The sequence below is a fragment of the Ammodytes marinus genome, assembly GCF_949987685.1.
Source record: "Ammodytes marinus genome assembly, chromosome: 18".
NCBI classification, from domain to species: Eukaryota; Metazoa; Chordata; class Actinopteri; order Uranoscopiformes; family Ammodytidae; genus Ammodytes; species Ammodytes marinus.
Window position 1 is genome coordinate 18,991,371 of NC_137222.1, and position 26,928 is coordinate 19,018,298.

Genomic DNA, 26,928 nt, shown 5'->3' on the forward strand with positions numbered 1-26,928 from the left:
TTGGAATCCCACAACTTGATTCTGATTCATGGGGTCACGATTCGATACAAAATCGATTTCAGATTCAAAACGATTACCGATTCAAAATTAATTTCTCGACTCATTTGAAAGGAGGATTTCAGGATCTACTCCAGTCCACTGTGTGCTAAGAAGCGATGTGGCAAATTGTGGCATGCAAGCAAAATAAAGCAATGTCTTATTTATCTTCATTTAAGCCTATTTTAATGTGAAGCGTGAAAAGATTTTGGCAAACTACAGATCGAATCGCAAGATATTTGAATCGCAATTTTTACATGAATAGATATTTTTATAGATATACTGACTTTTTCTTGATTTGCAGGATCCATTGGGCAGGCACAGAGACAGCGACCCAGTGGTGTGGGTACATGAGTGGGGCAGTACAAGCTGGTCAGAGAGCAGCTCTTGAAGTACTGGGCGAGCTGTGCCCCGTGACCCTGACCCAAGAGGAGCAGGAAACTTTGCAGCACAGTCAAACAGGCAACGGTCCCTCCAAGCAATCATCACCATCCACACTCCCGTACATGTCTAAGAGCAAGGCTATGGTCATCGTAACACTGACCATAGGAGTTGCACTCATGCTTGCTCAGCATCCAAATGCATTACAGAAGGTCAAATGGCACTTGACCAACGTATTTTGAACAACCAGGTATTATATATAGGCCACCCTATTGTACCAGAAAGCTGTAAAACCGGTTCATATTCCATCTCTCAGAGTTAGTTGACTGAGGCTCCACATTCAAAAACAAAGGAAGGAAGTTAATTTGATTTATTTCATTACATGGTATCATACTAATGGAAAATCGTCTAAAGGTTAATTGTTGCAATATTGAAATAATCAATTTAGAATTCATATTAATTTTCATTTCAAAAACATGTCTAGTTTATTTGTAATAGTTAAATCAAACCTACCTTTGGTCTTTTCTTTAGAAGGCTCATGAGGTTTACCTCTCCTTGTTTGCTGAATTAAAATACAACCTCTGGAAGAATTTTTTTTTTGGAAGATTGTAAAATAGATGTTGGGTTAGAAGCCCTTCCGTGCTTTCTATGTTGTTTTCAAAGCAGTCTGAGTGCAGAGAAAATGGACCATTCACACTACATTGCCTCGCTTTGTTTCCCGGAGAGCCATAAAACCTGCATCAGTAGATTGGAGCAGAGTCACGCGTGTGTTCTTTCAAGCACAGACAGAACCACCAACAGTGTAAGATGGATGAACCAGACACACCATGATAACGTCCCTGAGTAAGAGATATAAACTCTATCACGTCATTGCACAGTTGATTGAAAGGATTTATGTCAGTCGCCATGTGTCTCTCCTAGAGAGTATCACCAACGCCCACTGATCATTGGACGGTAGTGTGTGGATCCATTGGTGTCATGGCTTGTCATTTGTCTCTGTTTTCACTAGATTGCACTGTGTCAACTGCCTGGTTGTATTTACGCTAGTGCAGGCTGAATCAAGACCTTGTGAGTTTTTTTTTTCTTTTCACACTGCTGAATCAATGATTCGATCCTTTTTCGGTTGACGGTCACCAGAACAATGGTTCTCATGTGGATTTGAGTTTGTATAGACATCTCATGTTAAACATATTGCCATGCTCGAATCCCTTCCCTGTGTCATGTGTTCCCCTTTCTTTCTTCGTTTCTGTCATGTCCCTGTTTTTTGTTTGTGTGTATGTGTGTGTGTGTGTGTGTGTGTGTGTGTGTGTGTGTGCACGTGTGTCAGCTGCCCTCCACCTCCCTATACAAACCTGGTTCCAGCTCTATAGTGCGCAACTGAGTGTTTCATAGTTTGTCGTTCCAAGTTAAGATCTTGTTTTTGCCTTGCTCTATTTCCTGTTTTTCCTCCTGCACACATGCCACGGTGCTCGCGATAATCCTTCCTGCCTAGCCATTTCGCCATTCCCATCTTCTCCCATTGCTTCAGCCTCTGCCAGCCATCCCCACTTCACTGCCACCCGGGTCTGTGTTCACAATAAATCATTTAAACTTCCATACACTCCTCTTCGTTCTGAGAATTTCACATGGGGCCACCTCAGCAGTAAACCTTAACACAGATTCACACTTTCTTTTTCTGACTGTAAACTGGATGGGCAACTCGACAGCACCACTGTACGTCGTTGCCAGCTTCAGGCATACACACAGTAATGTACCGTGTGAGGGATTGGCAGCCTGCTATGCCAGATGCTGTTTTGTCGTTCAGTCTAATCTTGTTCTATGTTCTGATGAGAAATACGATGATGATTGGGGAAAATGGTGATCATTAATTAAAAAAAATCTACTAAAATGGTGTGTTAATTAATCATAACACCGACATGTCATAAAGTGCGGAAGTCCTTGCAATTATTTTTCAAAGCCGCTATCTTGTGTTCATCATCTTGTTCATTATCTTGTGACCCCCTCTCCACGATGACAAGAAAACAAAAGGTTGACGATTCTTTTTACTGATGATGTTATCTCAAGGTCCTGAGTTAAATATCTTATGATCCTGAGAAAAAACAAGCCCTTTCTCAAGATAACACGTTTCAAGCCATCATCACAACATGTCTTTTGTTAATTGTGTTGTGATCCTGAGTACCATAGGTTTCTTACGATATTAATAAAAAAAGAGCTAATCTTCTCATGATCACAGTATCACTTGATATACATAATTATCCTCAGTATTTCCATGAAAATAACGTTAAGTTTGAATGCATGAACACTGCGGTAAATAAACTAAATGAATTTTTTGTTAATATTGGACCTAATTTAGCAAAAGGGATCTGTGGGAAGAGTGTAGGGGAGTCTGGCGAAAATGAAGCGTCTCTTCAACACTCCATGTTTTTGAAGCCAGTCGAGGCCAACGAGATAAGGGAGATATTGCTCGGAATGAAAACAAAGACCTCTAGAGACGCGCTTGGGTTTCACATGAAAGTAATCAAATCAGTGCAAGAAAGTATTATTAAACCCCTAGCACACCTCTTTAACCTATCTTTTCAAACAGGAATTTTTCCTTCTAACATGAAAGTAGCTAAGGTTATACCATTACATAAGAATGGTGATGAACATTCATTTACTAATTATAGACCAGTCTCACTTTTAACACAATTTTCTAAAATTCTGGAAAAGTTATTCAGCAATAGACTTGATGAATTCATTACTAAACATCAACTTCTGTATGACAGTCAATTTGGCTTTAGAAAGAATCATTCCACCGCACTGGCCTTGGCTGAATCGGTAGAAATTATTAGTAATGCTATTGATCACAAATTGTACTCTATAGGAATTTTCTTAGACCTCAAAAAAGCATTCGACACTATCAATCATGACATCCTTCTTAATAAACTGGAGAAATATGGCATTCGAGGTTTGGCACATGACTGGGTCAGAAGTTATTTACATGACAGGAAACAATTTGTGAAATTAGGGGAGTTCACATCGACATGCTTAGATATTGTTTGTGGGGTCCCTCAGGGGTCAATCTTGGGGCCGAAATTATTCCTGCTTTATATAAATGACATATATAAAGTGTCGAAAGTCTTAAGGTTGATTTTATTTGCGGACGACACAAACATCTTCTATTCGGGGAAAGATCTGAATAATATGGTTGAGATCGTAAACAGTGAATTGACTAAGTTACATGGGTGGTTAAACCGAAATAAGTTATCACTAAATTTAGAAAAAACTAAATTCATGATGTTTGGCAGGAGAGCATCAGATGTCGCTGTAAAAATCAAGGTAAATGGGATTGAAATTCAAAGGGTCAAGCAACACAAAGTCCTAGGGGTAATAATTGACGATAAATTAAGCTGGAAACCACAAGTTAGCCATCTCAGGGGCAAAATAGCCAGGAGTATTTCTATACTTTGGAAAGCACAACATTGTTTCAATCAAAAGGCCTTGCTTGTATTATACTGGAGTTTAGTTTCCCCACATCTGCATTACTGTGCTGAAATATGGGGAAACACTTACAAAGGTACATTGCACCCGTTGGAGATTCTTCAAAAGAAAGCAATACGAATTATTTACCAAGCCAATTACAGGGCACACACTAATAACTTTTTTATTGAAGGTAGAATTCTCAAATTACGTGATGTGGTAAATTACCACACAGTACAAATTATTTACAAGGCTTCAAAGAAAAGTCTTCCTAACAGTTTACAAGCAATGTTTGAAGACAGAGAAGTTTCGCATGATTTAAGAAGAAAAGGTAAATTCACTGAGAAAAATATACGGACCACACTTAAATCCTTTTCGATATCTGTAAATGGTATTAAGCTGTGGAATGGACTTGATGAAGTTGTCACAGGGAGTTGCAGTTTGCGCAATTTCAAAGCAAATTATGTTTCAAAAATTATTGAAAATTACAGACTAATAACCTGAGCACAATGTCAATGTCACTTTCATTACAATGTTGTAACAAATAATACAGGCCAGCAGACAGACTTGTTTTGGAATACTTTTGCAGAAGTGTTTAGACTACCAGTTTAGTAATGGAACAGGCCAAATACAAGGCCACTTCACACTTTATACACTTGGCATTGTCACAGAAAAACTGAACTGTGCTGAACTGATTTTAAAAGCTGAAGCAATTAGATTAAAATTGACTGTGTATTGGACTGCAGATTCTTAAAAAAAAAGTATGTGTATGTATATATATATATATATATGTATATATATATGTGTGTGTATATATGTATGTATGTGTGTATGTATGTATATATATATGTATATACATATATAGCTATATATATATAAAAAATAATGTTTTTTGTTTGTTTTATTTTTATTTTGTAACAGTAATCTGTGTATCTGAATCCGAATTTGATGAAAATGGGGGCGGGACCTGATAAGCCTTTGGCTTCTTCCGTCTCCCTTCGGACAACACAAAGTATGATGTATGAATATTTGCAAGAGAAAATTGTGTATTGTGTGGAATTGTCCGAAAGAATACTAAATAAAATAAAAAAATATCGGCAACAAAAGTACTTGTCTTGTACAGTGCTTGACTGTGAAAATAATTACATACGGTAAATATATGGAGCAGCTGGTAGCCTGTCTCACAATACAAAGTCCTATCAATACGGGAAAAACATTGTGTTACATAACGACTTAAGGGAGAAGACTGTTTGCTCAATATCTAGATGCTCCCTGGTTAAGGGTGAATCAATAATGAATTTTCAACCCCTGAAAAGTCTGACGGATCAACATTAAATACATACATAAATCCAATCTTTCACCATCACTCAGTAAACTGTGGGGTTTTTCAATGCATTTTCTGGCTATTTTCTTTGTTTATTTTTGTCCTATATCTATATCAAATACAGATTTCTAGTAAAGGCTTTAAGTAATATTGCTGTAATTACTGTACCCTTTGTAAACACCCGTCAGAGCTCTTGCCTTGGTGTTTGCCTTTCGGGCAATTGCAACAACTTTAAAAATTCATGTATTGCCAGTGCAGTGTAATCAATATTTGTGACTTTTATTACAGAAATAACCAGAGTCTATTTGTTGAAGCACATGCTTAATATAATATCATATGTTATGTTGATTTATAGCTAGTAATACAGGCATTTGTAATAACAAAATTACCAATATAATGCAATGCTGCTGCCCTGGAATACTGCATGTATGAAGCTTAAAATGTTAATTTATTTTAAAGCATGTCAGAGAGGGGTGGATTCAACTCTGGCAATAATGTGTAGACTGCATTTTGTTGCATTGTTATGTAAATATATCCCATCAATTGCCTCTCAGTTAATCTTGGCAAAGGTTTACTTATGGCCTCTGCTCTTCACCAAAGCAGCTTCCCTGTGTTTAACATACATCATCATTGTGCAGGCTGTTCTGAAAACGTAATGAGTCGTTTGCACACCTTCTGATTGATTTGCCTCATACTTAAAGGCCAATTTTCTTTGGAATCACGTCCATACAGCATATTTCTGCACCAGCGAGTTTTCGTTTAGTGCCAACATTCAAAAGTGTTCTCCGGAACTGTTTATCTGGTCAGGCCAAAGTAAACAGTGTGACAGAACACAGGCGCTTCACGCTGGTATTCATTACTGGTTGCAGTCCTCCTTTTAATGCTGGCTTTGATTTCTACATTGACCAATAATGTCCCTTAATGTTAACTCAGCATTTTAGCTGATTAGCCTGAGCCAAGAATACTTTACTAGCAATGCACAAACATTATCAGCAACTTGTTTATCGTTTTATATATATACAAAAACAAACATTTGGGGATTTGCAAAAGCCAGCTGCACAGTTTGTCATTTTACATCATACTTTTTGAAAATAATATTAGATAACATGGCCAGGTCGCCAGGTGGATTGTGGACTGTGTTCACTCTTGTAGATATACCTGCATTAACCAAATCCTACAATATAAGCGTTTAATCTTCATCACTGTATTGCTCAGTGAATGCGAAGGATTTTTTGTAGCTCCCCATTTCTCTCCTAGAGAGTATCTCCAACAGCCACTGATCAATGAATAGGACTCTGGTGTCGTGGCTTTCTATTTGTCTTCGCTATCACTAGCCTACTCTGGTTTCAACTGCCTGTTCTCCCTGCTTTCATTTAAGCCAGCCCAGGCTGTGCTGTATCAAGGCTAACAACCCAATAGATTTGTTTTCACCACATTGTGGGCACCAGAACAAATCTGATTTCTATTCAGATTCCCACATGAGGGACGGGCATAACAAAATATCTGATTGAGCAGCAAGGTGTGTAGAAAAAGAACAAGCTGCCGGGCGTTTAAACCCCAAACTGAAACTGACATTCGTAACTACAACACACCACAGCAAGACAGAGAAATACAATTCCACCACTCCCTTATTGCATCCACGATTCAGCACCAAGGACAGCGACAATGTTGCCCTAACAAAGAGGTGCAGACATATGTGGATGTGAGAATTGTACAAATGAATCCACGGCAGAAACAGAAGTACAGTCACAGCCAAGGGTTAAAACACGGTATAAGCTTAACAGACCATGAGAATAGCTGCAGGCATTTTGTTGAGCTGGGTGAGGATAACATCTTTCCAGTCATTAGTGCACTTCTCTGGAACGCCACCCGCACTAGTCGGAGCCCTCCATGAGTGAAACGTGGTTAGATGATGTTCACTGAGAATTTATGATAACTTCTGATGCACTTGTGGCAGTCAAGGAAAGAGCATTCTTGAATGTAGTGGGGAATCTCTTGCCCCCGGCAGTGCTACAGACAGATGCGCTAGATGGTTATGGAGAAGATGGGTCAAAGGAGTAGTTAGGGATTCTGGAGAAGGCTTTCTGTCAAAATCACTTTTTGTCAAAATCCGTGAATATCTCCTCACGATCTGCTACTTGTCCTTACTGTGTGTGCACTAAAAAGAGAGCTTGTGTTAATTCAAGCAAAGTGTTTTCAAACAAAGGGGCCCACCATGGTTTGCAACTTGAGCCTAGGCTGTGAAACTGATATTCAGAAATAGTGATTTTGACAAAAAAAATAAAAATAAAAATCTCCAAAATCACTGATTCCACCTTTGATGAGGGGCACCTGTCTACAACTAGTCACCGAGGTGCTAGCTTTAGCAAAAACAGATTTGTTACAGCAATCATTAGACATGATGCTTTTCTCCACTAGCCTGGGTCCATAATCATATTGTTCACTGATTTAAATATTGAAGATGACAAGTCCCAATTGTCCCAATGATTATTCAGTGGCTTTGATGGTCTCACTTAATTATGCTGTCTGCCACTTGCAAATACAGACAACCACAAAGGCAGCTATATCTCTTCAAAAACACATCAGGACGTGTTCTAAGCATATTCAAACTGAATTGGTGATAAGGGGGAAAAACAGATCGATAGAAATGTTCTTAGTAACATCAAACACTTGTCTAAAATAGTCCCTTTAACTCATTTCCAAACATGTGATACGGCCTCAACAAACATTGGCTTTGGTAAATTTATTAGATTTAACAAGATCTTTTGAAGAGAAATATTGCCACATTGTGATTGTTTTATGTTGGCTTGTTTTATTCTCTCTATCGACAATCTTCATTTTTGACAAGATTCACAAAAGGAGACCGCTTGGCATATTGCATATTGCATTACAATTAGTGTAACTCAATGTGAAAGTTTAAACATGTGTCATTGAATATGTATCCTGTCTGTATTGCAAACTGAAAGACGCATGCAGGCTTTTAAAATGTGCTCTACCAAGTAAAGAAAAGTCATTATAGAAATTCCGATTGTTTTTTTATGCCGACATGTTTGCAGATTGTTATGTAAAGCTCTTAATTGTGTGCAGCTGCTGGATATGTGTGGATATCCTTAATAACTAATGTGGATTTTCCTCAGTATTGAATGACCTGAATAAATGACTGTTCAACATAACAAATGCAGTAGCTTCCATTGCATGACACAGTAAAGCAATTAAAGTACTCTGTGACATAAAGCACAGAGCAGGTACAGTTCAGCTCGAACAAAAAGAGTGACTTTGTAAGAGATTTTATGCCAATAGCAATACTCACTGAATATTTTGATTAAAATTAAAAAAAAACTGAATCGTCACCCATCTGCATGTATACATGATATAGGATGTGCCTAAAGCTCAGTGAGGATATGATCTCAAGCTGCTCTTTGAGAGTGTGAGCAGATGTGAGGCATACACACACTCAGCTCTTCACTCATGTATGTATGAATGCTTCATTACATATCAAGGTTATTTTTGGCCTGGGAAAGACTGGAAACCTCAGAACTCTGCATCTCACCCAGTGTGTGCGGCGATAGGCTTCTGCCCCCACAGTAACATTAACAGATGTATGTGACTGAGCTGATGGATACTTATTTATACTCAAATAAATGGATGCCAGTAACTGCAGGAACACGGAGGGAAAGTAAACCTATTTATACAGTATGAAGAAAGATTCAAATGAAATGATATAACTTTAAAAAAAGGCAATTAGTTATACATTTATTTTTGGTATAACCTTCTTCACCTGCTATGCATTTTGACGAATAGTGTTCTGCCAATGAGGCATCACTGAGGAATGGGTGATTATTTTAATTACTTTCCAACACCAATGCACAATGTGTTAATGTGTAAAATGTGTTCAATAATTGGCAAGGTCATTTGGATCAACGTTTAATTTTGGAGATAATATTAGGAAATGTTGTTGTCTGTTACAATTAATGTGTCTTTGACAGGCTCAAATGACATATATATATATATAAGACATAACTAGTAAAACACATTGACAATACAAACAATCCAACTTTTCAGCACAAGGGAAACTGAGGAAGAAAGTGAAGCATGTATTGTTCCAAGTGCTATTTTTAGGAAAGTTTCCTAGCCTGGAAGGGAGTCAAGGCATTGACATTTAAAGCATTTTGTGATTATTAAGAAATTAATCAATGTACTTTATTTGCCAGATCAGTAGCCTATGTGTTTTAAATTATATTAACAAAATAAATGATAATATGAATGAATAATCGCCTCGAAATCAGCCATAGAAAAGCTTATGATGGACGTCTTAATTAGTTCCAATATTCAACATGTATTTTTTTGAGCTTTAAAGTTCATTTACCCTGTTGGGAACAGTATGTGTGACGAAATGGCCTCAACTTTGAGGTCCACTTAGCTTTATAAGAGCTTTCATCCATGTTACACATCCTTCATCAGCTACAGTAGATGGTACAGTGCTCTTTGTAGTTGGATGTGTATGGAGTCCTCAGCCCATCTCCAGCCTTCCACTGACTTCTGCTCAATGGCTTCATCCAATTCCCAGTCCATTGTGTGGCCGGTTTTTGTCTGGTGTCTAAAGAAGGATTATGTTGTCTTCTCCCAGTGTTCATTCAGTCTTTTGCCTAGGGGTCCTTAACTGCTAAATAGAACTGTTTGCAAGTTTAACATGGGATTTAAGAACACCCCCACATTGTATTTACTGCAGTAGCCAGTTACGTTTTATGGACTACATACCCCTTATATTCATTGAAAGGAATCAATTGTATATATAATGTATCGCTAATTTACCTCCGTTCGGACACACAAGCCATTGATTTCACTGTCTTCTGTAACTTATCATTGCCTACATGTTAAATTCCCAATACGTAGTCTTAAACCTCTCATCTTGTAGCAGATAATCAATTGTATAGAACTGCCAGGCTAACATCATACTGTGGATGACGCAGAATAGCACGCAGTGAAGGTCAGATAATAGAGATTATAAGTGTATAGGCTCTGAGAATGTGACAGATGTCATGTAAGTGTGTACACTTACACACTTTTGTATTTATCTTTGACTGTGGACGAGAAAATGGTAACTCAAATGTAATGTAATTTAATGCTTAAGCATTCATTTGCAAGGCAGCATGGCTGTGTATGTATTCATGTTTGTGCTGTGAATTCATGATCATCTATTTTTTTGCATCTCTGGAGTATCACTTGTATTCAATTAATAATTGTACAGCATTTTGACCGCGCGTGGTTTATTTAAATTGTGAGTTACTGATGAACTTGTTGACATGAACCAGGGGGGGGGGGGGGGGGGGGTTACACAGTGAGTTCTACATAGCCCGGCTTTATTTGCGAAAGCTGGCTCTACAAAACCTAAAACCACGATCAGAGATAATGGGTATCACGACAGCAGCTTTAAATTGGATGTGTCAACCCAGCTTTTATTCATCAGGCTCTGTGCGCATTCCCATAAAAGAGGCATTTGAAACGTCGTTTGACTCTTCTTTGATGAATAATGGAGAGTTCGCGTACCGCTTTACTCTGTCCCAGAGGAACTAGTCATAACAATGGATAGCTATGAAGAATGTAAGAAAATAGTTGAATGATGAGTTTATATTCGTGTCAAGCTATCCGTGGCCCATCCCACACAGGAACAAAGACACAGATACCATACAACACAAACAGTGTAGTAAATACATAATACACAATACACTTTGAGTAAAACAAGACAAGTTGTTTGTTATAAAGCCAAGTACCTCGGGCAACAGATCAAATGTCTGACGATGACGACATTTTAAGACAGTGTCGTTCATTATATGCCCAAGCCAATATGTTGGCAAGACAATTTCACATGTGTTCTGATCATGTTAAAATATGTTTCTTTAGAGCATATTGCACTCCCCTGTATACTGCCCCCTTATGGGGTAAATTCAAAAAATCAAGTATGCACAGACTACAGGTTGCTTACAACGATTGTTTTAGGATCTTGCTTAAAAGACCAAGGTGGAGCAGTGCAAGTGAGCTATTTGTGAATGCAGGAGTTAACACCTTACAAGCTTTATTGAGGAACCTTATGTATCAATTTATCTGTCGCTTGAATGACTCTAATAATGAAATCATAATGCTGCTGGCAAACCCAAGTTATAGCGCAGTATGCTACCAGTCATACCTTTGGAGGCATTGGTATAAGTGCCTTGTATAATTGGTCGGTATGTTTTTATTCTTATTTATGTGTGTGTTGTCTATTTCTTGTATTGTAAGTTTTTAAATGGACCTTGAGTCTAATAATAAAGATGATGATGATGAATACATCCGCCACCAAATAAACAAAGGCATTATACATTGAATTGTTCAATTTCATTGAGCTCACAAAAGTTATAGCCTACTACAGTCTATTCTCACACCGGCCTGATGCACTGTGTAGACTAGAGGGAGTATTCCTATAAATGTATGTTTAATTGTACCACTCAATGCACTTAGTCTCAAACAATTATTCGATGAGGGATAAGTGAAAATCAATTATTTTTGGTTAAATAAAAGTGAATTACATTTTATTTATTGAATATTATCTATGATAAGTAAACATAGAAAAATGAATCAACCTTCTAATCATTGTTTTATCAGCTGCAATGTTAAGAGACCTTGGCAGAAAATCAGGACCAAGCCCAATCGGATCATGGTGGCTGGCAGCTCCCAGCAACATCTGTTTGTTCAGACTATGTGTAAGTGGTTTGGTAATGTGCAGTACTTAATGCATATGTGCCGTAGTCATCACTTGTGTAAAAAGGCTTTATCCACTTAACAGTTGAAGGAAAGTCTATGGTTTTGACGGAGCCACCAGTGTTCAGAGGTAACTGTCGGAGCAACTTGTTATGTACATTTATCAATGTTTGCTGATGTTAAGCACATGTGCCTTTACCTTTAAGAAGGTGTGCTCCCTGGGAGTGGCAGCTGGTCAGGTGACAGGAAGTGCCATGAGCATATGTTGTAGGCATAGTAGGCAAGATTGTTTGATTGATCAGGTGATGCCAACCGCCATAAAACACCAAAAGAAGAAGAAGAAGAAGTGGGGGGCAGCAATACGCCATAGATGCGTCAAGTCTGCCTAAAACCAAAGAAGAAGAAGAAAGAAGAAGATTGATCAGGTCTTCATTTATGAATCTTTTTGTCATTGTCTTGTTTGTTAAAGCAACGTACAGTATGTAAGTATTAATTTTCTTGTGCATGTATTGAATGGTTGATTTACCTGTTCATGCCTATTGCTAAGCATAAGTAAAACGTACCTTATGTTTGCATTATTTTACAGTTTCATGAAATTCTCATTAACGTTATAGAAAGCAAACATTGTCATAATGGAAAAAATAATGGAGGGTTTACTGTCATTTGCCAAATAGTTGTTGGTTTTTGCTCCTTCTGTTCAATGCAGAATGTTAACTTGCCCACAGCTCATTTACATAGTTATTTCCCAGCACTTCCTTCAATTCCATAATGTCTCTATCGGAGTTCTTAACAAACAAAAGCTAAATAATGTAAACAGTGATTCATGCCACAGAATACTCATGCCACAGAATCTGCACAGTTCACTTGCTATGCAGCGCTTCACTTTGTTACTCAAACAGTGTACCGACAGACATCTGCTGTTTGTGGATGCCACATGGCCTTTCATAAAGAGAGACTATCTGACTATCTATCCAAAGCAAAACCATCATTTAAATACCTTAAATTGATAATCATCTGCTGCTGACGTGTCATAGCCTGTAGCTGGCTATATCAGGTGGACTATTCTCTGTAGTTGTATCCGTATTCCCTTCAATATTTGGATAATGCTTCGTTGGGGAGTAGCTACAGATAGCAGATGCCATATCATACTTTTATATTGAGTCGCTCTATCTAATGCAGTCTCACACATCGGGTTTATTTACACTGCTACATCAGAATGCTAAACGCAGTTTGGCTCTGGCTGAGGTTACAGTTGAGTTGTTCACTGAATTACTGTAAGTGCTGTATTCTCAGAAGCATTGATAAATAGGCAAAAGGCAAACATTTCATTAGTTACCATGGTACTGTTTGCTCATCTTGGTTGAAGATGCGTCAGACCAGCGATGATGAGATCCGAGATGAACTGAACGAGAACCCTGCAATCCCCCAGTCAGGAGCAGATGGCTCAAGCACATGAGCTGATGACTGCCACTCCTGGTGTGGGTTGCAAAAGCGATGATCAGGCTGTTTTTTTCTTATAATAACGGCTGCTTACTTACATAGATGGTGACCATTGGTTCGATGATGACGTTTAGTATTTAAATCACATTTCTTCCAAAGAGTCGTTGACTATCTGCTCCTAAAGTCATCATAAAAGTGAATGCCGCTCATCTAGCTGTATCACATGAGAGTAGGTACGAATCAGTTTTAGAGTTGCATACGCAGTGCTGTTAAAAGCAGTTCAGGAATGAAACGTTAGACTAATTAACCTGCCAGACGTAAAAAGAACGATGTGTTGGTGACTCCAGCTTAGGCAAGGTTATAAGTGGAACATTTGTTTGAAGCAAAGACCATTGGGAAGACAGTCAAGACATGGAATGAGAGGAGTTGTTTTTCTGTTTTCGTCCATGCCTTTGCCAATCAGAAACATCTTTGCAGGGATGAAACGCTACACTTAAAGGCTCAAAAAAGGGTTGCTGATAATACTTGCTATTTGTTCTCGCTCTGACACAGTCTGCCTGTACATCCCCTCTAGAAGTATTGTAAGCCCTCATTTCTAGGTTGGAATGTTTCTTCGGTTGTCTTTATTGTGATCTTTATCTTAATGCGCCATACAATCTGACCATCCCTTAAATTAACAAAGTCATGAGATAATCTCATCTCTCTTATCAAATCGTTTGTCTTAATTTTAGTTTCTCTATTGTGATATAGTTTTGCTTTGCCTATGTGTGCATGTCTTGGCTTCACGCTTTTACCATCCCTATCATCTTATCTGAGATGGTAGATAGATACACTGTGGGGAAGTTATGCTGTGCACAATGTCATGCAAGTGGCTTTAAAATAGCTTAGAACAATGCATTTTGAATATGGAGTTACATCTTCTTTTTTGGACCTTGATGCGGAAATGTTATAGACTACCAACTGTTTGGACTCGGTTCAACAGGGAGCCCTAGCCACATGCATTATGCATGATGGCTGCTCGCAGGCATACAGCCCTTTCTGTGCTGCCACTGCACATGCAGTGCCAGAAAAGGAGACTGAGTAACAGAGATCATGGAGCAGTGGCAGATATGATGAGATACAAAGGGGAGAGGGGCACAGATCATCACAGAATAGGCTACAGAGGACATGGACCATACAATGTGACCAAAAAAATTATGGGGAAAATGGCAAGATATTTACAGGGTCAGTTCACTGAGATTCCAACATGGATTACTTATCCACATTCGTAGCACTGCTAGCGCTGCAATTACTTGTATCATAGATGATTCAGTCAATTATTTAATGTTATTGATATCGTTGACCCTCACAATTACCCGAAGCCCGATGTGACATCTTCAAATGTATTGTATTTTTTCTAACAACCGTGTAAAACCAAAAAGTATTATGTTTATAACCCTCACACTTGAGAAACTGGAACAAGTTAGTATTAGATTTTCTTCTTGTGATATTGATAAATGCAGATTTTCGTTTATAGGGCCGTCCTGGTGGTCGGTCAAGATACTCACAAAATGACCAGCTCCGTTCCATCCATATATGCACCAGCTGCAACAATTGGTCAATTAATGTATTTCATAAAACAGAAAAATTATTATTTTGATAAATAATAATTTAAAGGTGGAGTCAACCATTCTGCAGAATGCTTGTTGTTATATTCAGTTTTTGATGAAATCAGTCAATATCCCCTCACAATCCGCTACCTGTCCGTATTGTGTATGTCCTTAAAAACATCTGGTGTCTATAAACAGCCAAGGCTCTGTAAACTGGTATGTAAACAAAGGATATAGTACAAAGGGGGGGCACTGTAGCTAGCAACATGCCTGTTTACAGAGCCTATTTGTATTGTATTTGTTACTACTATCTGCTGGAAATTATGCCAATTCAACTAATGAATATTCAACAAATCATTTCAGCATTGGCCACACAGATAGTTACAGGGAAATCCTATTTTGGAAGATTTTGCAGCAAAATGTATTTTTTGCAGAAACATTGTCCCAGTTACTCTGGATAATCCACAGACTCAGCCGTCAGCACTCTCATCGAAACTCAATGTTGCCTTTCAATGTTTTGACCACCACAGACACATTCCCATTCCATGCTTTTGCTAAAAAAATATTGCAGTCCAATACAGCAGCCCTGCCATAAATACTACCTTCATGAAGGGGGTACGGTGTTCAGTTTCTGTTGAAACAGTTTAGTCTCTTGTTGCCCCAAATTTTTTTAAGTGTAAAACTGACACTATCTATAAGTAGAGCTAAAGACCTTTAGGGACTAGTGAAAAAAAATATCCCACTTTTTTTGTTTGGGTGAACTGACCCAGTAAGACAGATGGGAGAGACGCAGGGAATGAAGAGCAAAAGGAAATGCAGACAATGTACCAGAACTGTCATAAATAATAAGAAGAAAGGAAAGTGACGAGAGATGAGGCTTTGCCCGACAGAGAGGAAGGCTAGATGAGCATGGGAGGAGTGTGGTAGCAGGGGAAAATAGGTTAAAAAAATAAGGTGCGTGTTAAAATACCACAGGGAGCACCGGACAGATTGGACCATCTGGACCTCTGAGCTGACAGCTTGACATGTTCCCAGTGCAGTGAATGTGGAATAGAGTCACTAAGCAGGGCCCACTGATGAGATATGCAACACGTTACACTAGAAGTGTAATAATGGGGCTAGTGGGGCCCACACTGAACCTCACCGTGAACAGAGCGGTCGAACAGAGATCAATGCTCTGCTCTCTAAATTAATGAGGCTAATGTCGATGTGACAGCCCCGTCACCGGAGACTTCTGGTGAGTAGGACGGATTCCGCGAATGGAGTCTTGGTACAGGGTACAAGCTTAATTAATTACAGAGGACGGCAACACACATACACAGTAAGAAAGTAATTGATGACCCAACAAAAATGATTGATGAATATTTTAATTTGACCAATTCATATTGCTCATCAATAAAGTCATTATTTTCATTATAAAACATACCAGTTGAAAGTGAACAAAGAAATACAGCCGCTTACTAAATATCGACAAGTTCAAGGAGGGGGGGTAAAGCAGAAATTTACAATAGAAAATGAAAATTTTCCAGGGTGTAGAAAGATTAAGTTGGAGTGTTGCAACAAACACAATTCACAATGATCGATGCATCTGGGATATTATTAAGAACTCATAACGGATGGAACACAAGCACTCACAGAGCCACATCTGCAGGGTCTTTTGGGGGGGGAGGAGACGCGCTGATTATTTTAGGGAATGCGAAGCATGTAATCAACATAAGCCATAAAATGTAAGCAGTGCTCAAGGTCAACTCTCAGGACCAGTTGTTCACAAAGACGTTCACGTTTACACACATGAAAAAAAGCCAATTTCCGAAACGGAGCACTGCTGTGTGAGTGAAGTTGTTGATATTTTGTGGATTTCTTCTTTTGTGGAAGAAAGCAAAATCCTGGGTCTGTTAAAATCCCCATGGTTAGGAGAGCCAAGAGCCAAAAGTGCTCCAATTGGGCTCTTTGGTATTTGGTGTTGGAAATGGCAGAAATACATTTTCATAAAGTACAACATTAACAACATTATCATTTCAGAAAAAAATATTTTTTTTACCCTTGATAGGAGCTTTGTCTTTTTTCCCTCTCGTCTGTCTCTGATTGCCCCTTTTTTGTCCTCCAAATCAAGCGGAACAGTCAAGGTTTGATTGCAATTAGAAACAACATAGAAAATAATTTAAAAAAGCAAAACAGACAACAAAACTCATTACCAAGGGCTGGGGGATACTACTTTTCCTTTTTTTTTCAGGCAACTTGTCCACCTGCTGACTTGGTTTTCACCTAATGGAGCCCATTCCTCTTTTACCGGCAGTGCACAGAAAACTCAGTGACTCCTTTCATCTATAGTTTCTGCTCCAGCAAGGCATATTCAAACCACCTTCGCCTTTGATTAGTGTCTCTTCTCAAGAAAAAAAAAAAGTGTTGAAAGATGATAACATGACGCTTCGTATGGAATCAAAACATAGAAACTTACTTTAAATTATACATGGCCGAGTTAAGGGGAGTGGTCACGAAGCCACTTGTTCAATGCATTTTCCCATCAATGATTCATTGCTCAGTTTTCACTTATTATATCCTCTGGAATTTTTACAGTCCTTTGCCACGTTGTCCTCACGGAGACAGTAAGCTATTAAAGTCAATACAACAAGCTCCCATGTAAGTGATATCCATCCAGTTAGTGCAGGAGTCTTCTTCCGAGGCTCTGCCATTTCACCACAGGATTGCATTTCCACCTGTGTCCGTACTGACCAAAAAGCTCACAGGCAGAAAAAAGGGGACAAAAACGTTAAAGACATTATAAAATCTCGAGGTGAAAGATAGTATTGTCTTCTCTTTGTCTAGATCGGTGGTTGCTCCTGTTAGCACGGAGGAGCAGTTTGAATGTATCCTTGACTTTGAATAATGGAAATAGGGTCCTTATGGTGTTCTCTGCACATGTCTCCCTTGTGTCTCCTCACTGTTTCACTGTGGGTTGTCGCTCCATTCCAAAAGCAGTTCCTTGTTCGTGGTTAATGGATGGTAGACATGTCTCCCATCCAGGCACCGGGTAGGGGGCGTGGACACGTGTACTCATTCTGCAAAGGAGAAGAAAAGACAAAAGTTCAAAGCATTTAACAGCTGGTCTATGTGCCATTCACAGAGGTGGTGGTTACATTGTAAAGTTAATTACAGTGCCCGGTGATTTGATAACGGCACAATGGGGCTGTGACAGTGCCAGCGTAGCAAATTAGGCTAAGCAATTAAGAAGATGATGGAATCCCTGTGTACTTAGATAGCTTTGAAGGTGTGGCGACTTTCTTAATGTCTTAATACAGAGAACAATCAAAGCACTACACAGAGAACTCATGCAGGTGTTCATTTTGAAAATGTCAATTAAAGCTCTAATATTTTAGATTAAAACATGTTTTAAATTGAACCCGCTCACCTAAACATTTGGTCACTTTAAGACACATGGTTTTCATTAATAGATATTTCAATTGTCCTTTAGTCAAGCATTGATGGACATCTGAATGCAGAAAAGTTGCACACTATAGCTTTAATCAACACTGAACATATTCAAATGCATTGCATCTTTAGAGTGGGAAGTTCAGATGATGAGCAGCCCTGTTTATATGCAGCCAGGTATAACATCATGTTAAGTTTCATTACCTTTTCAAGTTATTCCCAATGTATATGTATGTATGTTATGTATGGTTGCACCTCTATGCTCAGTATGAAATACCCGTTTGAAATGAACAGACTCAGTCCTACCTACCACGCATTTGTAACAATAGAAACGGTAAGTGAAAAATAATGGGAAGTTAAGGATATGGGACCTTTTTAAATGTCAACGCTTTTTTTCCACGGGTCAACTCAAGCCTGTTGAGATATTGTTACAAATGACTAAGATATCTTGACATTTTACTCTCATTTTGGAGCCACTAGCATTGAATCAACCTCCACACTGAACAATGCAGAGGCACACTCCCCAGCCCACATGTCAAGTTCTCCTTCAAAACTTTTGTGTTCAGAAAACCTCTAACTACTTAACAACTTGACCTTTAAAAATAGGTGAGTCAATCTAGGAAAAAAAAGGGCTTAACCCCAAAAAAATTGATACAAAAGGTTTTTCAATGGATTCCAGTAGTATTTGGTGTGCTGAATAACATACTAAAAGTCTACCAAAATCTACCCCCCAGAAAGCCCTCATTTCCAAGATGGCGGCCGAAATGGCGGCAGGGAGCTTGAAATGGCTATATCTCAAATTGAAAAACTGTTGCAAAGGAATTTTCAACTGATTTTGGTACCTCTGGACATGCTTACAAACATACTAAAAATCTAGGAAAATACACCTTCCGGAAAGGCTTAATTTTCAAGATGGCGTCCAAAATGGTGGCCGGCCAAGCTTAAAATGGCTATATATCTCAATAGAAAAAGATTATTCGAATGATTTTTAACTTGATTCTGGTACCTGCAAAATATGCTTATGAACATACTAACAATCTAGGAAAATATACCTCCCAGAAAGGCTTCATTTTCATAATGGCGTCCAAAATGGCGGCCGGGAGCGTAGAATGGCTATATCTCAAATGGAAAATGTTACAAAAGAATGTCAACTGATTCTGGTACCTCTATACATTAATAAAGTGCGACAAATCTAGGTAAATATAACTGCTAGAAAGGCATCATTTTCAAAATGACTGCCTGTAAGCTTACATTGGTTAAATGGTTCAAATTGGTTACTATTCAAACTAGAAAGGTGGTGTTGTTGTTGAATAACATAAATGCCACACTTATTGTGGTCTTTATTCATCATCATCTTCGGGCTCCTCTGGAAGAAACTTGTTAAGTGGATTGTCACATTCCTTAAGTTGACATGGTCCACAGACAGTAGTACAAGGTAGTCCATATTTTCTGCAAGAACAGCGGAGTGTCTTGCAGGCAGTGGTACAGTTACAATGAATGACCTTCAAGAGACTGTCTGGAGCAACATTCGTTGTTGACATGAGTGGGACAAATCTATTGTCCTGCAGGCTCCACCCCCAGTTCAGGGCATCCATACCATCTTCTGTTCCCATCCAGACCATGACCTGGTAGTACGCTCTACGATTCAGTTGGTGGCAGACGTTCAGGCGTTACAGTTGATGAAGCTGAGACAACCTTCTTGCTGAAAATGTTATATCGCATTGCTGCAAGGGAATCTGTGCACTTTCCACCAAAGAGGACAGCCATTACTTGGCACCCAAGGTCATCAATCACCTCTGTGGTCTGGTTTGGGACAATGAATGCATTGGCACAAGATCGAAGGACGGGATCCCCTTTTACAAGCTTCTGGAAAGCAGTCTTTTTGCAAACCCCGAAGATCCGAGAAGTTGTGTCACAGCCAGTGAGAGCATGGATGAACATCAACTGAGAACACACATCATGTCCAAGTACTTCTTTTAAATGGTTTACGGCATACACTTTAAAACTGCCATCAGCTTTTGACTTGTCTGATCTGAAATATACGCCCTTACTATCTCTCTGTGCATAGTGAAGTAGTAAGACAAGGAGATCTGTATCTTCTCCAATCAGCGTAGTGGTGTGAAGAAGAGATGATTCCACTGCGGCCCTTACGATGTCTACATCAGCATCTCCAATTGAATTGACCACAGTGCAACCCCTTTCTTTCAGTTCATCGCTTATCATTTGGATCAGCCTTTGTTTATTCAGATCTCTTGACATGAACTCCTCCTTCTTACCTGAGAACTCTGTCTCAGCAGTGAAGTTGACAATGGGATGAATATTGTTTCCTCTTCTTTGATGTGTGTTGTCTTTAATGGATGGCCCATCCCCATAGCCATCGAACACAATGGTTGTAGCTGAGCCATAATGTTGGATGGTGAAGTCTGCATATGACTGCACAATTTTACTATAGCTTTGTCCGTGCTTCCATGGTATTCGGTGAAGGAGTGAACCTCCATCAAGAACATAATGATCTGTTTCTGGTACAGAATCTAGGATTGCATCACTTGCATGATCACAGATTGCGTGCGCAAGTTGTGGTTTATCAGCCTTGCGGAAGATGTTTCCAGCTTCAAAGAGGGCAGGAGGGAAAGGACTGAGTTCGTAACGCATAACCTCCTCCAATGATAGCTCTCCAGTTTGGGAGACAATCAGGAAACGTTGAAAAAGAAGTGCAAAATCAATTGTTCGATCAGGAGCAACCTTGATAGACGATTTTTGTCCAAGGGTTATGGCTTTATCCTTTCTACTAAATGAGAACGTGAATGCAGGCTGTCCAATCATTTTGTGCATGATATTGCGTCCAACAGAGTCATAATCATGCACGTTCACTCCGTCCTCAGCAACAACACCTGTAACAAAATTCCTTAAAGAAGAGTCTGGAGAGAAAGGTGACCATATAGCAAGTTTTGAAGTGATCTTCTCCAGGTCAGCAGCATCCCTTTTCATCCTTGCCTCTGTTGAGTCCTTGTGCTGTTCTGATGTTGTGTATGTCTGGTTTGTGAACTCCTGCATTGCGGTGTTGTACTGTGATGTTATGCACTTTGACATGGTCCAAAGGGCTCTCTGATTGTCAGTCATTCCACTTCCATGCGTCTTCAATGACCTCATCAATGTCGTCTCGATGACAAGATCTGAGCTGAAGCCTTCCACATCAACAACGTTAACAGGCAGGATATCCCCGGTTCATTTTAGCCGTAAAGCCACAGGGCTTTTCTGTGCGGCGGCTCACACTGGCGAGGTGTCACTGTGAATGACACCGTTACCCACCGTCACGGAGTTTCAACTGGCAACTCGCTATTTCGCTCACGCAAGGCTTTTGTGTTTCGATTTAACATCAGTCTTGGGCGAGTACTTTAACTTTATGCTGAATAAACCATTGCATTGCAATCACTGAAAGCGAAAGTGTTTGGGTGGGGGCACAGAAGGGTTCGCTGCATTTACCACACAAGACACGGCGTGCGACACAATAATCAATTTATTACGATTATCTTGTTTTCATGATCGAGGGACGCCAAAATCGTAATCGAAATTGAATTTCAATTAATCGCCCAGCCCTCCCCTATACCATCAGGCAGTCATTTTGAAAATGACGCCTTTCTAGCAGTTATATTTACCTAGATTTGTCGCACTTTCTTAATGTATAGAGGTACCAGAATCAGTTGAAACATTCTTTTGTAACATTTTCCATTTGAGATATAGCCATTCTACGCTCCCGGCCGCCATTTTGGACACCATTATGAAAATGAAGCCTTTCTGGGAGGTATATTTTCCTAGATTGTTAGTATGGTCATAAGCATATTTGCAGGTACCAGAATCAAGTGAAAAATCATTTGAATAATATTTTTCTATTGAGATATATAGCCATTTTAAGCTTGGCCAGCCACCATTTTGGACGCCATCTTGAAAATGAAGCCTTTCCGGAAGGTGTATTTTCCTAGATTTTTAGTATGTTTGTAAGCATGTCCAGAGGTACCAAAATCAGTTGAAATTCCTTTGCAACATTTTTTCAATATGAGATATAGCCATTTCAAGCTCCCCGCCGCCATTTCGGCCGCCATCTTGGAAATGAGGGCTTTCTGGGGGGTAGATTTTGGTAGACTTTTAGTATGTTATTCAGCACACCAAATACTACTGGAATCCATTGAAAAACCTTTTGTATCAATTTTTTTGGGGTTAAGCCCTTTTTTTCCCTAGATTGACTCACCTAAAAAATAACCTATTTGCAACTGTGCTACAGGTAATTCCACATTGCCTTGATAACGCATATGCTGCGAATTTAGCCGGGGTAAGCAATTTCTAAAGCTTTCAGAATCTGCTCAAAATGTATCCTGGCTCAACACTCCTGCTGCACAGGCTGAGATTGCTGTCAGTGTGAGGCAGATCTCTGTAACACACGGGCTCAGATGAGTACGCCCCTGTGCAGAACTTTCTATTTAAGTGTAATCAAACGGGCTGGTAAGTCTTCGGTCAACTCTTTATCTCCCTCTCGGGTGGATGTGAGCGATGCAAAGACTGCTGCACGAAAATTGTCATACCCCCAGACGATTCAGACCGAGCACAAGAACAAAACCAGCACGCAGTAGGCTGTGCTCAGGTTCTGCCACAAATACACGCAGGTTAACGTAAAAAAAAATCCAAAGCGTACACAATCTAGACACTAAAGCTGAGGCATACAACACTCTGAGCGCACAGGCACACACACACACACACATACACACACACACAGACACACAAACTCATCATACCAGGTGGTGGGAAAAAAACAAGCAATAGATTGTTCTACCCACTTAATTTTAGTCATTACATGTTCCAAACAAAATCATAGACGCGTTTTGCCCCATTGACACAGTTAATAAAGCGTGCTCTGGAATTGACATGTTTATCTGGTAATAATGTGGAAGTATGACACAGATCCAATAGATCCATAATAAAAATATGGCAAAGATTAGAAATACCATGTATACATGTATATATATTGTAGTTATCTACCAACAAGTTATAGGCCAACTGTGGCTCATAAGCCATATGTTGTAGACAGTGCTTTTTTACATAATTTAGCATTGATGGTCTGAATAACTGTGGGTGTATTTGTCCCCAGACTCCACCAATCCTCATCACTTCTGTTCCCAGCATTCAAGACTGACAGCTTGCTTCCTTTATGGCAGCAAAGAAGACGTGCTGCTGCACAGCAACAAGGACATTTATGTCATCTGTCACCATGAACATGGGACAGCTGCATTTTCTCAGAAGTGGAACTTTCCATTGGTAGAAAGGGAATTAGAATCCTTTAATGCCGGTCATCAGACATTTATTTTCCAGTACAAGTGGAAGGCACTGATGACCTTTCACAACAGAGCAACATTCTTAATGATCTGAAGGAGCACTTGTTTCCCTCAACTTGCCTCTGAAAATGTAAAAAAAAAAATAATTCAAGACTTAATCTCTAAAAGCAAGGCAATAGTAGCTTCCTTTGTTTTAACCAAAGTGCTTTGACAAGTCTGCAAGGTTCCATATAAAGTTAGTAAGCCTTATGGTCAGTGGTCCTTCCCTCCAACCAATGCCGGATTGGAGCATGTGATAGAAGAAGTTTAGTTGTTGGTCATGTATACTGTTCAACATCTCAGAGAAGTTCTGTCACTGGGCCACAATAATCTCCTCTGCCTCAGAGCACATTTCAGTCAGCACAACTGCCCGGGCTAATGTGATGTCCAGAGACAAGCCAAAAGCTGGCCTGAAAACTTTTATGTGATTTACAAGAGGATTTGTTTGCCTCAAGGACGATCACCCACTGTCCACTCTCTTCTGTTAATCTCCCCCTTCCCCATGACAATCTCCCTTTGAAGATGTTGTGTTTTCACATGCACTATAGCAAAACAGGCTATCCTGGTGGTTACAAACTGGACAACTACTAGGCTAATGTAGCCAACCTGGTCTGTCCCCTATCATATTGTCACAGGGGGTGATTGAGATGCACAGAATGAAACCAGACCTTTCATAGCACTCTAAATTGACCTAAATATGGATGAACAAATGATACAAAATACAAAGTGGCTAAACTACACCGGGTTCATGTGATTTTTGTTTGCAAAGTAAAGCCACAGAAAAGCCTCCGTCAATTTGCATTAGCAACAAGAGCTAATCTGGAAAAGCAGGTATAATGTTGAATTCAGTGTAGCAGGTGAACATGCCCGGCCCGCATCCCACAGGAGAAAATTTGGACGGACACATGACATATGGCGGCCACATGACAGATTGGGTTAGCCGAGCTACCAGTACCACTTGCATAGCGCACTGCTACCACGCTTGCTGCTGAAGCCTACTCGTAGAGCAAGCAGTTTTTATAGCGTTTGTGCATTCACTGTTATGGAAACTGAGCCCTAAGAAGAAGAATTACAGTACATGTATAATGGCCATACCATTGTCACCTGAATTTGGGTTAGAATGTCGAACCCTTTAAAATGTTATCTTCCAACCAACTCCATACCAAGCAGATGATATGTTCAGGAATATGGGGGTGTTTTCACACCTTTTGCTCATCTGAATCAGGGAACAACTTGTTTTAATGTAGCACATTGCTTCGAGTTTACACAAGTGTTCACACTGCAGCCTTAACACATTGACTCAAATGTTTGATGTGTATGGAAACTGTACTTTAATTTAATCCATGAGGGAACACTACCGGAAGTAAACAAAGACTAAAAGAACAGAAATAGATTAATGTGCCATCTTCCAATTTTCCCAATGGAGTGACACCATGCGATATAGTCTGAAAATGAGCCTTGGTTGCGGCTGTACAATAATGTGTAGGTGCCCTGGAGTTGCCCAATGTGCACATCAAAACATGTCAGGAGGTGGTACCATTATTCAGACTGCTGCGGAAGCTGGTCTGATCCAAAAAATGCTGCATAGCATCCCACAGTTCGGTCGGTTCGAGGTGACTTGTGACTGAATTGAGACAACCTCTTCAACAGAGTCTTGGGAGTGGACAATTTAGGAGAAAATCTGGATACTCAAACAAACGAACAAAAATAATCAGGTTCTTCACAATGGTATAAAATGTGCCTTATACCTATGACCGACTCGTGCTGGTGGTCCACACTGCATTGGACACTAATCATTGTAATTAAAAAGGTGCATGATTATGAATGCTGCGCCCCCATTCCCAAGGAGAGCGGACTCATTCCCTGGACTAAGTTCTGGTCTTTTAAAGAATGCATGTCCGGAGCTGTCCGTACTTTCAACCACCTCCTATAATGCCATTATGTAGTTTTAATTAGGATACTAATTAGCAGGATACAAACGTGATGTAATTAGTTTGTTCTCAGTCAGGGCAGCTGTACCGCAGACATATGCCAGCAACACAGCCTCTTATTCTACTCAGGGCTCCAATTACCCTGATCTATCTCACCACCCCCTTTGCCTGCTTGTTTGTCTGAAGTGGCAAGTTCCCTTTTTTACCGAAAGACCATTAAAAAGAAAAGGCAGAAGATTGCAACTAGACTGAACGTGTGAGATCTCTGTGAATAGTACAGCTAATGAGACGATTTCAATTATTTCTCAGTGCACTGCAACTTCAGTCCGGAGAAAAACTAATAAGGTCCGCGTGTGAAAATGGCTGCTCTTTTGTGTTTTTCTTTTTGTATGTGGCTATGTACGCGAGGATCACAAAAAATCTCCTTATATGGTAAAGAACAAGGAGAGCAAATTAAAGCCCTTATTTCAGCACGGGCGTCTGTCACGAAGTCGGTATAGCAGTCGTCTACTGGATTGCAGGGTCGGTGGTTTGGTCCCCCTGCCACATGTCGAAGTGTCCCTGGGCAAGACACTGAACCCTAAATTGCTCCCGATAGGTAGATTGCACCCTGAGTGGTAGCTGGTGTTATCTGTGTATGAATGTGTGTGTGATTGGGTGAATGTTTACAATGTAATGTAAGTCGCTTTGAAAAAACAGGAAAAAATGCTTTATATGTGGAGTCCATTTACCATTTAAGGAGAAACAATTATACAAGGGATCTCTTCGTGGGGAAGTGATGCTTTGATAAGCTCTTGATCTCAGCGACAAATACCTACACTTATTATTAAGCTCCCTCTCTCTCTCTCTTTCTCTCTCTCTCTTTGTCACACAAACACCTCTGATAAGTGATATTTCCTTCTCGATAAAATTACAGAATTTAATATTTTCTGTTTGAGGCCTCAGTAATTGATAAAAGCACATGCCGGCGAGCAAGCCACCATAAAGGGATATGATAGACGTTGGTTTGGAGTAATTGCTATCCTCTCTTTGAAAACAAGACAGTGTATAAATGTGTGTGGAAATGAAAGGTAAACTAACGGGCTTCTGCTAATGGTCTGACACAAAAAAAACGTTCAGTAAAGGCTTTTAATCCTGTTTCCAGATAGACCCCATTCAATTAACTTAAAGACCTATTTCATCGGTAGGAATATGATGGTGTATTGAACTCTGAGATCCTATGTAGTATAAATGTGCAAACA

At 39.6% G+C, this 26,928-nt stretch overlaps 2 protein-coding genes across 2 annotated transcripts in view; one reads left to right on the forward strand and one right to left on the reverse strand.

The window, feature by feature from the left end:
- Positions 1-659, forward strand: part of LOC307265073 (putative flavin-containing monoamine oxidase A) — a gene marked incomplete at both ends in the record, with an annotated part of 38,123 nt that extends 37,464 nt beyond the window's left edge. Inside the window, one exon of the mRNA XM_080046643.1 lies at positions 341-659. Within this exon, the coding sequence (XP_079902769.1) occupies positions 341-659 (319 nt within the window). The remainder of the gene's footprint in view (positions 1-340) is intronic.
- Positions 660-17,766: 17,107 nt separating this feature from the next.
- lrrtm4l1 (leucine rich repeat transmembrane neuronal 4 like 1) overlaps positions 17,767-26,928 on the reverse strand; it is a 49,325-nt gene continuing 40,163 nt past the window's right edge. Inside the window, exon 3 of the mRNA XM_080046293.1 lies at positions 17,767-18,023. Within this exon, the coding sequence (XP_079902419.1) occupies positions 17,958-18,023 (66 nt within the window). The 3' untranslated portion in view covers positions 17,767-17,957. The remainder of the gene's footprint in view (positions 18,024-26,928) is intronic.